This window comes from Schistocerca piceifrons, chromosome 7, assembly GCF_021461385.2.
Source record: "Schistocerca piceifrons isolate TAMUIC-IGC-003096 chromosome 7, iqSchPice1.1, whole genome shotgun sequence".
Classification (NCBI taxonomy): domain Eukaryota; kingdom Metazoa; phylum Arthropoda; class Insecta; order Orthoptera; family Acrididae; genus Schistocerca; species Schistocerca piceifrons.
The window spans coordinates 491,539,551-491,553,736 of NC_060144.1; the positions used below are offsets into that span (position 1 = coordinate 491,539,551).

Below are 14,186 nucleotides of genomic sequence, written 5' to 3' on the forward strand. Positions count from 1 at the left end.
ACAATAACAACACATTCTGATATGAAACTTTCCCAGCAGATTAAAACTGTGTGCCGAACCAAGACTCGAACTAGGCAAAGGTCCAGAGTTCGAGTCTTGGTCCAGCACACAGTTTTAATCTGCCAGGAAAGTTTCATATCAGCGCACACGCCGCTGCAGAGTGGAATCTCATTCTGGAAACATCCCCCAGGCTGTGGCTAAGCCATGTCTCTGCAATATCCTTTCTTTCAGGAGTGCTAGTTCTGCAAGGTTCGCAGGAGAGCTTCTGTAAAGTTTGGAAGGTAGGAGACGGGGTACTGGCAGAAATAAAGCTGTGAGGACGGGGCGTGAGTCGTGCTAGGGTAGCTCAGTTGGTAGAGCACTTGCCCACGATAGGCAAAGGTCCCGAGTTCGAGTCGCGGTCCGGCACACAGTTTTAATCTGCCAGGAAAGTTTCATATCAGCGCACACTCCACTGCAAAGTGGAAATCTCATTCTGAACACATTCTGATTTTCTAACCATGATGGCAGCAGGTGGCAGTGGACGGAGCACGGACATCAGGTGCTGAATAAGACAGTATTACTTGAGAATACACACTGTCAGGTATGCTACATTGAAAGTTGTAGTCGAATTTACAAGAACAGATATAGAAATATATACAAGAAGTAAATACATAAAGCTTTAGAACAAATCCTTTAAAACCAATTTAAAGCAAAGAAATGAAATGACAGACACAATTTGATAGTTTTTGTGTGTAGACTATCCTCTATAGACATTTGTAATTGACAGGATTACTGTAAAAAATTCAAGTGCTCCTATTCTGAGAAAAGTGGGCAGCATATTACCTCCTCCCACATACATCTTGCAAAACAAGCATACGGGCCAGGTGGGGGGAAGGGGGCGCGAGCTCATGGAGTTTCACTGCCAGTTTCTTAGTTCTTGGAAGGGGGAAAGGGAATGGCGGCACAATCATCAGTCTCCTGGCTAATTTCGTGTGGCCTGCTACTGATTACAGGCCATATTGCTTGTGAATACACATTGTGTGTCTTTAATGCAGTGTTTTCCTTAACCTTCTGCATCCTCATGCCATAAATCATTGCCAAATATTTTGCCTTTAGGGTCATTTTCGACTGCCGAGCCAAGAGAGTTCCATTAACCTCTATCCACCCCTCCACCCTCTTGTACAAGGCTCTCAGCAGACTGACGGTGACTCCTCCTATCAGAGGCCTTTGGCTGCCATTGCATTTTTATTCAGAATTTAAGTAGTGGCTGGGTTTGAACCTGGGATCTAGGACATTTAGATGATAGTCGAAACACACTACTTTTAGACCACCTGTGAAGTACAGTGCAGATGTGGTTTGTTCCTTAAAATTATTTACCAAAGGTTTTCACTACCAACTTGATAGACTTTAATGTAGGCCTACCTGACTTTGACACCTTTAAGCACTGATGAGAACTGAAATCAACACACATTCTTTGATACAAATGGCAATTAAATTAGTAGAGTATGTTATCAAATCAGCATAGGAATGATGGCACTGATGAAGGCAGGAAACAGCTATACAGTATACATAATTTCAGAAAGTACCTCATAAATGCCTTTTAAAATAAAATGGCTATAGTATTTATTTACCAAGCAAATCCTGTAGACAAGTATGAAATACTGTATAGCCCAAAAAAAATTTCATCTTTCAAATAAAAAATGAGCAGACGTGAGGATGAAATTATTCATGTGAGTAATTGATTTTTATACATACATGAGTTTTAAATAATAATACTAATAATTCTTTTATGCACATTCTAACACAGTTCTTTCAGAAAACAATGTTAAAGAAGCAAATACATTTCTGATTCTGTAAATGAGTACTTCATAAAAAATTGGTACACGACTACGTGCAGAGTCCAGAATGATAACCAGATAAATACAGCCTCCGGCCATAAAGTTGGTTTAACAGTCCTATTAACATTAACGTACAAGAACTATGAGTTACAGTTATGTTACTTTCCTTCCAAATAGTCACCTCCCATAACTATGCACCATTGCTATCTACTAATATATGATTGACTGGTTCACAGACTCATTTCTTCCTGATTGTTTGTTCTTTCTTTTTACAATTCATTTGGATCAAGAGGAATATTCACTACTAGTACTCAGCTTTGACCAGTGACAATGTTAATGGCTGCTGCTGTGATGTCATCTTTCCGTGCATGTTTCCAGTTTGGTTGTGAGAGTGAGTGAAGCCACAAAACATAAAAACCAGGCTGTGGTGACAGACTTATCTAGTAGTTTGAAAATATTGCCACCAATATCACATTACAGTTACGACGCTGTTCACATTTGTCGCAAGTTTCCTATGTCACTGGTGGAAATTGATGACTAGTATCTAATACTCCTCTCTATCCATTCATTTGGTTAAAATGGCTGTAAATGCTGAGCACTTTCTTTACACAGGGTATAATACTTTTCAATCAAGTGTTATTTTCTTAGAAAAATGGAACAACTATTCACAGATCTACATAAATTGATAAAACATGAGTGAGATATATAAATATATTTTTCAAAAATATTGTATAAAATATATGTACATTCACCTATACTTCCTGGATTTGACTAGAATACAAAAAATTACAAAATATAATCTTCACTTGACTGTAGTAATTTGTACACTGGCTATGAGGAAAATCCAAACAAAAATCACAAAATCTATTGTCAAACCTTTCGTACACTGACTCTTGCACTGATGGTGCTTTTAACACATTCAATTTTTTTTAGTAACGTCTGTGAAAAGAAGAGAAAGCACTGTATTAAAAATCACATTTCCAAAAATAGCTTGTCAGTAAACACATGCACTGGACAATAACTGTAACTCAATAAAATGCATAATATCATCATCTTGAACGACATTAATAAGCTTATAGGCATAGGCATTACAAATGAAGCTGAAAAAAATAGAAATATTTTTTTCATTAGTACATAGTGATTAGGTGACTAATTTTCAAGCATTATTCATTGGTCTACACCTCCCTCTTTCTTTATGAATAATGTTTATTGACCAGAAGTTGCATTTTACTCTTCATCTATATAAATGTAAGAAATACGTTTATAGAAGTCTTTCAAATTTAGTAATAGTGTTATCCCTTTTCAACCAAGCTGCCATGGGCAACAGTAGTTGCTACAACTGCCTTGAATATATATGTTCTACCGACTGTGAGTAACATAGAGATCACCTTTTTTTATCCTTTTCATAGCTGAGAATACAAAATGTTCAATTCAGTTGCCTAAATATTGTTTTATATACAGGATTATTCAATTACTATTCTACACTTTTCCCATTCTAGTTGCCATACATGACAAAATGTCTTAGGGGCAGCAAGGGTGGTCACTTGCCCGCCCCCCCCCCCCCCTCCCCTGGAATATGGGGTACAGACCTTTTGTTCATTATTGAAATAAAAGTCTGATATGCTACCAAATTACAGAGTTAGTATTTCTGAGTGCAATGGAAAACACTGTGACACTACCAAGCACTGTGTAACTTGGATTTGTTTGGTTATCTGTAGGTCACAGTAATTCATTCTGTTTCCTCGGTGAAATTGCGTAGAGCCATCATGTAGCCATAGCAGATGCAAATCTTCACAGAAAATTACCACAGCAAGCCTGCAAATTTTTCTGTCACTTTCCTACATAATCCCTACGGAGCTGTGGAAATGGGCAGTTTCAACACCAAGCCTACAGAAAACTTAACTGCAGTATATCTGCCAGACGCTTACCCCAATTCCCAAAAGGATACCCCCCTTCCTTTGCTGCACAACTAATTACAATAGCTGTTTAACAGTCATGCGTATATAAAGAAGACCCAACAAACTTTGCCAAGACTACATGAAGTTTTGCACAGCAGTATGAGAGCTATACTGAAGGCGTGTTTGTCTGTGAATCAAAATGCAGTAGTTGCAAGGGAGCCCTGTGAGAGAGGGAAAAAATGAAACTTTCACAGCCAAACACACGTCCTCACCAGGAGTTGGAATTTCTCAAACTGCATGAGGCACAACATGTAGTCTTATAGACACAAATGCCGCAGGCCAGTTGACAACTCCAGAGACAGGGAGCATATGAGGGTTGGTTTGGACAGTTTCTCAAGTTCATCTCATCATAGGCTGGATGTTAGTTACATTTTATCCAAGTGCCCAAAAATATAGCTTTTAAAACACTTATTGTTCAACTTTTATTATATTCAACAGTAAACATTTTAAGTTAATTCCCTGTTTCCCCACCCTGATTAGTACTACATAGTGGAAATTATTTGCTCGTTAATTATTGCAGACATTGAATACAACTTCTTCAACAAATCTGACATTTTTCTGTTTCCAATTTTCAATGTTGTTAAAAGAAAAGAAAAAATTCCTTGACGTCTATATTTATGTGCTGCTCCATGACTCTGCTGTCAATATCTTTATTCTTGGCTTGTGTATAACTTCTGTGTATTTTCTTACAGTAAATGTGTTTTGTTTTTTTCGTATCCAGGGTGTAATTACAAAGCTAATAAAATGTTTTCTTGCCTTTAAATAATATTTTTCATCAGGTTATGGGCCCAGTACACGTGTAATGGCAAACAACACAGTTTAATTAAAACAATATTTGAAATGAGCGTATGTCTGTAAAGAAACATGACTGCTAGCAGCGATTATAAGGTCAGCATTGATAAGCTTGAAGGACCTGACGACTGGGCTAAATGGAAATGGCATATTTCTATGGTGCTACGTGCATATAGACTAGAAGATATTATTAACGGTACACGTGAACGTGTAGAGTTCCCGCAAGATGCGACAAGTGAATAAAAATAAAGCAATATGAAGATGGAGCAATAATGATAAGTCAAGAGAAATACACAGAAGAAATTCTGCAAAGATTTCGAATGGCAGAATGCAATACAATCTCAACTCCTATTGGATGTGAGGACAATAATCAAAACGAAGAAGTTTCGTCATCTGTACCCTACCGTGAAGCAATTGGTTGTCTCGTGTACCTTTCAACAGTAACTCGTCCAGACATCACTTTTGCAGTCAATAAAGCTGCTCGAGCTATGGAGAAACCAACCACTGAAGACTGGAATAGAGTAAAGCGCATTTTCCGGTATTTGAAAGGGACCTTAAATTTTGGAATTGTATATAATAAAAAAGAAGAGTTAAAGATTTACGCTGATGCAGATTTCGCAGGTGATAACCAGACAAGGCGCTCAACAACTGGAATTCTTGCAAAGTACTCAGGTGGTGCAGTGTCATGGACAAGTCAGTTGCAGAAAGTAGTGGCCACATCCACAACCGAGGCGGAAATAATTGCAGCTAGTGAAGGAGCAAAAGAGTTAGTTTGATTACGTCGTCTGCTGTCAGAATTGGTGGAAATGTCGGGGCAGCCTCCAGTTCTTTACATTGACAATGCTAGCGCATTGAAGTTGGCAAAAAATCCAGAATATCATCGACGTTCTAAACATATAGAGGTCCGACATTTCTATGTTCGTGAAAGATATCTGAACGGTGAGATTTTCTTGGAACACATTGATGGACCCAACCAGTTGGCAGATATTTTGACGAAACCTCTTGAACGAGTTCGATTTAATTTTCTATGTTCAGAAATTGGCATGCAAGAGACAAAGCAATAATTTCATGATTTTTTCTTTTGGAGGAAGTGTTAAAAGAAAAGAAAAAATTCCTTGACGTCTATATTCATGTGCTGCTCCATGACTCTGCTGTCAATATCTTTATTCTTGGCTTGTGTATAACTTCTGTGTATTTTATTACAGTAAATGTGTTTTGTTTTTTTCGTATCCAGGGTGTAATTACAAAGCTAATAAAATGTTTTCTTGCCTTTAAATAATATTTTTCATCAAATGTTAATCTAGTGCTTACGATATTTTACCTGAATTACTTCTTGAGAGAACAAACCCTGCAAAAACCACTCTCAGGCAGGCAAAATAATAATCACTGTTGCTAACAGTTGTTAGTAGTACTGAACTATTACTTTAACAATTCACGGTTGCAAAATACTAACAAATAGAATGGAATGACTGCTAAAAGACAATCATGGAGGGCAGGCGGGTAGGGAGGGGGGGGGGGGGGAGGTGTCAGTTTGGTTTCTGTAGAAAATTTCATTTAATAGTATGTAAAAGGAGGGGGGGGGGGGAGCAATTTGGGTTTTGTAGAAATGTAGCAACATGTGAAGCAATACAGAGCCTATCAATTATAGCAGGAGATAAAATAAAAGAAGGCAAGACTGCCCACATTGACTGAAACATAGCAACTTTAAAATGCAGGAACGAAAAAGTTAATTCAACTGGTGCCAAAGCCAGACTGCAGTTATAAGAATCAAAGGATATGAAAGGGAATCAGTAGCTGAAAAGGTAGTGGGATAGGGTTGTTAACCAACCTGTAAACAGAGAAATCATTAAAGGAAACCAAGAAGAAACTTGGGAAAGAAATTCAAGTTTTGGGATAAGAAAAAGTCTTTGGGATTTGCTGATGACTTTATAATTCTCCCACAGGTGACAAATCAACGAGAAATTTATAGCACAAAGTAACTAAAAGAAGTGCTGGGTTGATAAAATACATGCTGTGGGGCATCAAGGAATAGTTAATTTGGTAATGGAAGTAAGTATAGGGCTTAGGGGAGGAGGTGCTGTCGAAGGAGAACAAGGTTTGGCTAGAAGAAACAGCACAACTGGGTGTAGTTTGTTGTAATTATGCCCAGAGTTGAGGAAAATGTTAGACTTACTGATACCACTTGTGTACTTTGAACCATGATGTCATGAAAATAGTAGACATAACAACTTACTGAAATCCAACATGTGTGAAATAGACACCACAACAAGAATTACAGTTGTGATCATGACATTATATTTACTTTCTATCTATCTTAGACCTTAGGATTGATCAGTATGTTACCACAAGTAAGATTTCATACTCACACTTGTTACATTCTGTTCCAGCTCTATTTGGGCACACACAACATCACACGCTCTAACATTGTTATGTCATGTATCAGCATGTATATTTGGTGCCAGCAGGGTCAACAAGCCCTCAACCACTCACACAAATACACTATAGGCTAATATGGAAAGATGGGGACAACTGAACCTACAGTTATTGGATAGCAGTTTGATTCCACAACATAATGACGACACTTAGGACATAGTACCTGCACACACAGGGTATTTTTGGGGGGTGGGGGTGGAGAGGGGGGGGGGGGGGGCACACAGCTTGTGACACACTGAACTGTAGCATAGTCCAAGGTACAGGCTATGTTGAAAAGTGAAAACTTGGTTAAAGGCTGACAAAGCTAGTGAATGTGGATATGAAATCTCGGTTGGTGACATACTGCTCTGCAGCATAGCCTGAGGCCTAGTTTTGGCTGAACGTTGTCAATCTCACTGAGAAGTGGTGTAGCAGTACTGAAGGTCCAGTTAATTCATTCGAGAGGTGCATCAAATGAGTCTTTAGAATGAGAAACAAAACAATACAGTAAATAAGTTTTGTACTCTCAGCGGGTTCATCCCTTTTTATGGATATTCTATATTATTTCCCATGTGCAACAATCAGAATTCATGTATCTTAGGCTACAATTGCCTGGTAATTATGAGTATGTCTAGTCGGGTATCTGTTCTGAACATTTCATCATAATGAGATGTTTGTGTAACAGAAAGCATGTGGGAAATGAACAACACCCCATAAGATTATGACAGAAGAATGAACATAGACTGATGGCATGTCAGGTTATTTGTAATCATGTGCCTACTGTATTCCAACTAATCTCACTTGCTGCAAATGCACTTCATGCACAATGTAACTCAGCAGATACTCTGGGTAATAACACATCTCAAGTTGCATAATACTAGTACCCGAAAAACTGACCTTGAAAAGACAAGTTGCAAGTACATCTATTGTGTAACTTTTGCAGTCTGTGAGTCATATTATTAACACCAAAGGCATCTAACTAAATGCAATATCACGCTACATACGTATTTGCCAATTCTGCTTCTGAACAGAGTACTTCAGTAACAAGTGAAAACATATATTAAAGTTCCGTCATCTTTCTACAACCGACAGAAATTGAAATGAAGTAGTAAGGTGGTATTATGAATGACTTACTAAGTTGTCTTGTGCAATTTTTTTCTGTGACCTTTGTCTATTAACAGCTGAACTGGAAAGCCTAGGACGCTGTGGTGCTGATGTAGTTGGACATTTTGGGCGTCTATTGAAATTAGCTTCTATCTTCCTTAGTAAAATTTGGTTCTCTCTATCAATTTTTCTTACTTGATCCTTTGAAAACGTCATGTTCTTACAAATAACAGGTTTTCGTTTAGGTGTTGCACCATTATTTCGATCAACTGTCTCGGGGTTTGTACTATCCAATACTTCTCTCAAAAACCTCAGTGTATGTACTGGTTTCTTCTCCTCTTTTCTTTCAGCATCACTACTGTGGGAATGCTCCGTGAATTTTTTACGGCTTTCCCTGCTTTCTTCTGATCTTGATAGCGAAGAACAACCACTGGTTGTGGAACGTGGCGTAACATCTGTTACATCCGACGAAGTGTCTGTACTCAAGAAATCTGGCGAAGTTCTTTCGTCGTCATTGAATTCATCAGGTTCTTTCTGAAACGCTATACAGTTCATGAGATCTTTAACTGCGCCTGCACGCGTAGTTTTGCACTTTGCACCATCTGCAATATTTATCGTGACCTTTTTCGCACTAAACTTGGGGCGCTCGTGTCTGTTATCACATTTGCCCTGTAGCATAGAATCACCTTTTTGTGATGCTCCGCACATAGTGTTAGTATTGCTATCATAGAAATCGTCAACTGCTTCCATCTCCTGCCCAATACGAAGATTCGTCAATACTTCTGCAGTTTCTTGGAGAGAGACACCACCAGCATAGATTGACATCTTTCAATCAATGAATAAATTAATTAATTCAAAATTCACGCGACGTGGCAATTTTCCAGTACATCAAACTAGCAAAAATCGTAGAAAACATCAGAAAAACACGATCAGCAAATATACTTAATCGTCCTAAATACACTACCTCCCATTTAAAACAACTGACAAAATACTATCTGCATGCTCTGTTTGTTGACACACATAACAAAGCATTATCAAAAGTCGACTCTCGAACGGAACGTAGCAATTCTTCCCAATGCATTTCGATAGTGCTATATTCATTATTTTATAACCTGCCGCAAGACTTCATTTCAGGCTGCAAGAATCATACGTGTCTTGGCAACGTCCAACAGTGTTTTCATTTTACACTTACGGTAGAAAGTATAGTTTGTTCGTAATAGAAGGACAGCTTTTTAGGGTGTAATAATAACCGCTGCCAGTGACAATATCTGGTGATTTAGTTTATGTCATCTTCTATTGACTGGTAGTGGTATTATTCTACAACCTATAAAGGAACAATCACAGAGTTCAACTGCATCCATTGTGTAGAAAATACATTTTGGACAGCTTTTTCTATGTATTATCAGCTTCTCGCACCAGGAGCGCTTTGCTCTCAGAAAAAAACGCGTAAAATATTTTATTGTGGTGAAAAAAAGTTATGGTTTCCTTTCTATGTATATCATTCAACAAATTTGGAACTTCAGACGTTGTTTTTTCTCATTATTTGTTCAATTTAATTTTATTATTAATGCGACTTATCTTTGTAGTAGCAAGGCCGATTCACACTAGACTGTCACTTCAGCTTCAGAGAGTATTCACATTGGACATCACGTCACATTCTATACGATACCGAAGTTGGAGTAATGGAACAGAGTCACTAACAACGACAAATTTTAGTAATGCCAAAAGTACACTTCAAATGGATATTCTTGACGAATTTTATATGGCAGACTACTAAGAAATGAAACAACATTTCAAAACATCGACATTTATTTGCTAGAGGAAATATACAGGCCCCCATATAAACACATCAAACAGTTTTTAAAAGAGAATACATACAACGTGTTTATTTTATCCATCACTCCAGGGTTGTCTTCTTGTTAGATCTAGAAAATGGCAGTACGCTGAATTTATTGTTAGTTATGTTTAAATTGTTAAGCTCTTGTTCATACTGTCATATGGAACTGTATATTATAGAATATATAATATATGAGGAACATCAAGGATCCAGTACTGTGCCTTGTGGAACTCCAGTAGTTACTATTTCCCACTCTGACGAAGCTGGAATTCTATCACTATAAGTAACTTTTACAGTTTACTATGTGTTAAATAAGACTTAACTCTTTAAAGCCTGAAGTTGTGCCAACACAATATATCATTCGTAATTTTTTTACTCTAAATGAGTTGGACTAATTTAGAATTTCTTTATAAAAACATTAAGAGGAAATCTGAAATAATTAGTTTAAGCCTTTGTAATTGATTAGAGAACATAATGTTGACCACTCTGAATTCTGAAACTTCCAGATAAATTCATGCAGTTCATTAGAAAAATTTTTATTTTCTTTCCTAATTAGCACAAGATGATTTTTAAATGAATTTCACTCAGTGAACTCCTTTAAAGCTTCTAATATCGTATTACATTATTGTTTAGACATACACTAAAATTTATACTATTTTATACAATGTACAATAATGTTGCATTTATACAATTTTGGCACTTGTGAGTATTTGTGTAACACAACTGCTTTATTCTACTACAATAATATATTGCTATTCCATTGTTGCTCGAACCGTTTATTATTGTCAGGCTTTGTCTGAAAGGTATTTAGTCAGTATGGTCTGTTTATGTGCTGGACATTAGTTGAAAATAGTTAGGGCGACGACTGAGAAACCACATGCTTTTATAACTGGTGTATCATTCTAAAAGGACTTTGAGTCTCAACTAAGTTTCAGTTTGAATTTCATTTGTAACAGAGGGTGTGTTCACAGCTGGAACAATAACTGTGAGCTTTATTGAAGATAAGCATTTCACTTTATTTTTATTTATTATGAATAAATGAGATGTGGTGCTACTGAAGAATGAGGAGATTCTGTGAAGAATTGGCGAAGAAAGGAACATATGGAAAACAGTGACAAGAAGATGGGATGGAACAGTAAGATGTGTATTAAGACGTTAGGGAGCAACCTCCATGGTACTAGAGGGAGCTGTAAGCTGTAGAGGACGAAAATTGAGGAAGACAGACTGGAATACATCCAGCAAACAAATCAAGATTTGGGGTGCACATGCTGCTCTGGGAAGAATACATTGGTGCAGGAGAGGAATTCGTGATGGACTGTGTCAAACCAGTCAGATGATGATCTTGCTGAAGAAGAGGAAGCAATTGATATTGCAGGTACATTTGAAATACATCTACACAGTGAGCTTCACAAATCAAATAAAGACCTAGGGCCAAAACCCAGTTCTTCTGCTAAGAAAAGAAATCGAATTAGTGTAAATGCTACAAAAATGAAAGAATATGTTATAAAATGGGAGAGAGTTCAACCAACATACACTTCTTCACCAACAGCAGAGGTGCTAACTAAGACAGAAGATATAAAAAATAGATACAGGGTCTATCATCTTAGAAAATTTTTTCGCTTTGCTTCGACTCAGAAGTGTCTGGAAAAGTTACTGAATAGGCAAATAATATACACACAAGATAATAATCACCATTTATTTCAAATAACTGTTTCATTGCTAAAGCGTTTTATAGAAGTAACGATTCTTTCAGGATATCACACATTACCTGCAACTGTCCTGGTCAAAAGATGAAGATAAAGGATCACCAACTGTTAGAAAACGTATGAATCATAATAAATTCTTGTCAGTCAAACAAAACATCTATTTATCTGAGGATGAAGAGAAGGATAAAATTTACAAGTTTTCTAAAGCGGCAAAAGTGTTTGATATAATCTATCATATGTGTCTTCAGTTTGGAACATAATTTGCCTATTGACTAAGAAATAGTCCCTTATTTTGAAAGACATTCCTGCATGATATTCATCATAGGTAGACCTGTCATATTTGGCTTCAAATTGTCATGTTCATGCAGTTCATGTAGCTACTTATACAGACTTATTCCTTTTTGTAGAAAGGTGGTAGGCAATGAAACACCTGAGTTTTCTTTGGGTGAAGTAGTTACAAATTTGCTTTGAGTTTCTGAAGACCCACCTCGTCATTGTATGTATTTTCATAATTTGTTTCTACTTATTCTTTATTTTGTACTTTAAACGAAAAGGTCTTTTTGCAAGTGGCACTGTTCGTGAGAACCACTCTGAAAAACTGCCCTTTGGAATCCACCTCAACCATGAAAAAAAGGCAGGGGTGCACTTCATTTTCATTTTGATGATAAAACTGAATTCATTATGGTAAAGCGGTTTCAGGGTGACAGAAGTTACCAACTACGACACTATGATGATTTTTTCCAATACAAAAAGGTACAGTCAGAAAGACTAGAAAAATATTTCTCTGCCCCAGACCTGGGTAATGTCTCAATACACTCAGGACATGGGTAGCGTTGATTTGGATGAAACTACTATTGCTAATTGTAGATTTCGAATAAGAGGTAAGAAATGGTGGTGGTTTCTCTTCACCAACTTCACAGATATTGTTATTGTCAATTCATGGAAAATACACAAATGTGTAAATAATGAAAATTCGTCACAACTCGAATTTCGATCATACTTATGTACGACCGTAATGAAATGAAAAGATACTGCAGTCGTGAACTAAGGAAATAAAGAAATTGCAACCCCACCCACAGAGAAATGAACTTATGGGCAGCCTTCCAAAAGCCCTCTTCTGAATGAAATACATTATGATGATGTAGTGTGGGTAATAAGAGGAGGAAGGCAAAGCAAGAAGAAGATGTAGGTTGTGTAAAAGTGCAGTAGTTTACAAATGAAAAAGAATGTAATGTGCATCTCCATTCAAACTGTTTTCAAGAATTTCATATGACATTGAAATAAACCTCCTTAGAGTCCCAAAGTTGCGTCAGTGCAACATTTTGCTATACTTTAATTAGAGTCTGTATGTTTCTTTTTATGTATTTATGTCTGTATTAGTGCACAATTAGGTCACGTGAACATCTTTTTAACAATTCCATTATTTTAATGCTTGGTCCTTAATGGGTTAATTTGCATCCAAATTATCCCAATTAGACCTTAGAAGTCGGTTTTGTTTAGAAGAAAGATCTTTTACTGGCTGTATAAAATTCCAGTTACTGCCACTTTACTGTTTAAATATTGCAGAATATATTTGGTGAATGATAAAACTGACTGACAATATTTCAGCTGTCATTACATAACACGTCAGCAGTAGGCAATCAGACATCATCTGACTGGGAAGAAATTACATGGTGTTCCCCAAGGTTCCATACTAGGTCCACTACTGTTTCTTTTGTATATTAGTGACCAGTCATCTGTTACATTACCAGATGCCAAGTATATCTTATTTGCAGATGATACAAACATTGCAATAAATATTAAATCAAATGTAAATTTAGAAAGGGCAGTTAATCAAATTTTTACTGACATTAAGAAGTGGTTCATAGCCAATTCACTGTCAGTAAACTTTGAAAAACCCACTATATGCAGTTCAGAACATCCAAGAGATTTCCTTCTGGTGTGTGTATAAAATATGATGACATGGAAATAGGAGAAGTTGAGAGTGTAAAATTCTTGGGATTACAACTTGATAATAAATTCAGTTGGGAGCAACATACTAATGGACTGCTAAAGACCTAAACAAGTCTGTATTTGAAATGCAAATGATGTCAGACATAGGAGATATAAATATAAAAAAACTGGCATATTTCGCTCATTTTCACTCCATTATGTCATATGGTATCATATTTTGGGGTAACTCCACAAACAGAGAAAAAATTTTTAGAGTACAGAAGCGTATAATAAGGGTAATGTGTAGTGTAAATCCAACAAAATCATGTCGAAACCTATTCAAAGAATTGGGCACATTAACCACAGCTTCTCAGTATATTTATTCCTTAATGAAGTTTGTTGTAAACAATACATCTCTTTTTGCAACTAGCTGCTTGGTACACAGTATCAATACTAAGAATAAGAACAATATACATAAAGATTTAAAATCACTTACTCTTGCCCAGTGAGGAGTCCAGTACTCAGCAACACATATTTTCAATAAGTTACCAGCAACTATTAAGAGTTTAATTTCAGACAAGGCACAATTTAAACATAATTTAAAAGAATTTTTGATGGCCAACTC

The 14,186-nt window shown here is 36.7% G+C and overlaps 1 protein-coding gene across 1 annotated transcript; it reads right to left on the minus strand.

Moving 5' to 3' along the window:
* Positions 1-1,779: 1,779 nt before the first annotated feature.
* LOC124804841 (cilia- and flagella-associated protein 97-like) lies at positions 1,780-9,098 on the minus strand. Its single transcript, XM_047265192.1, has 2 exons — positions 8,117-9,098; positions 1,780-2,759 (listed from the first exon to the last, which is right to left on the minus strand). The coding sequence occupies exons 1-2, from the start codon at positions 8,909-8,911 to the stop codon at positions 2,691-2,693; spliced, it is 864 nt and encodes a 287-aa protein (XP_047121148.1). The 5' UTR covers positions 8,912-9,098; the 3' UTR covers positions 1,780-2,690.
* Positions 9,099-14,186: the final 5,088 nt, after the last annotated feature.

What these genes read in the sequence shown, in the direction of transcription:
- LOC124804841 (XM_047265192.1), bottom strand. Translation starts at nt 8,911, where the DNA reads ATGTCAATCTATGCTGGTGGTGTCTCTCTCCAAGAAACTGCAGAAGTA. An exon ending in AAATTGCACAAGACAACTTA is followed by an intron (nt 2,760 to 8,116) that starts GTAAGTCATTCA and finishes TTCTTTTCACAG; the next exon opens with ACGTTACTAAAAAAAATTGA.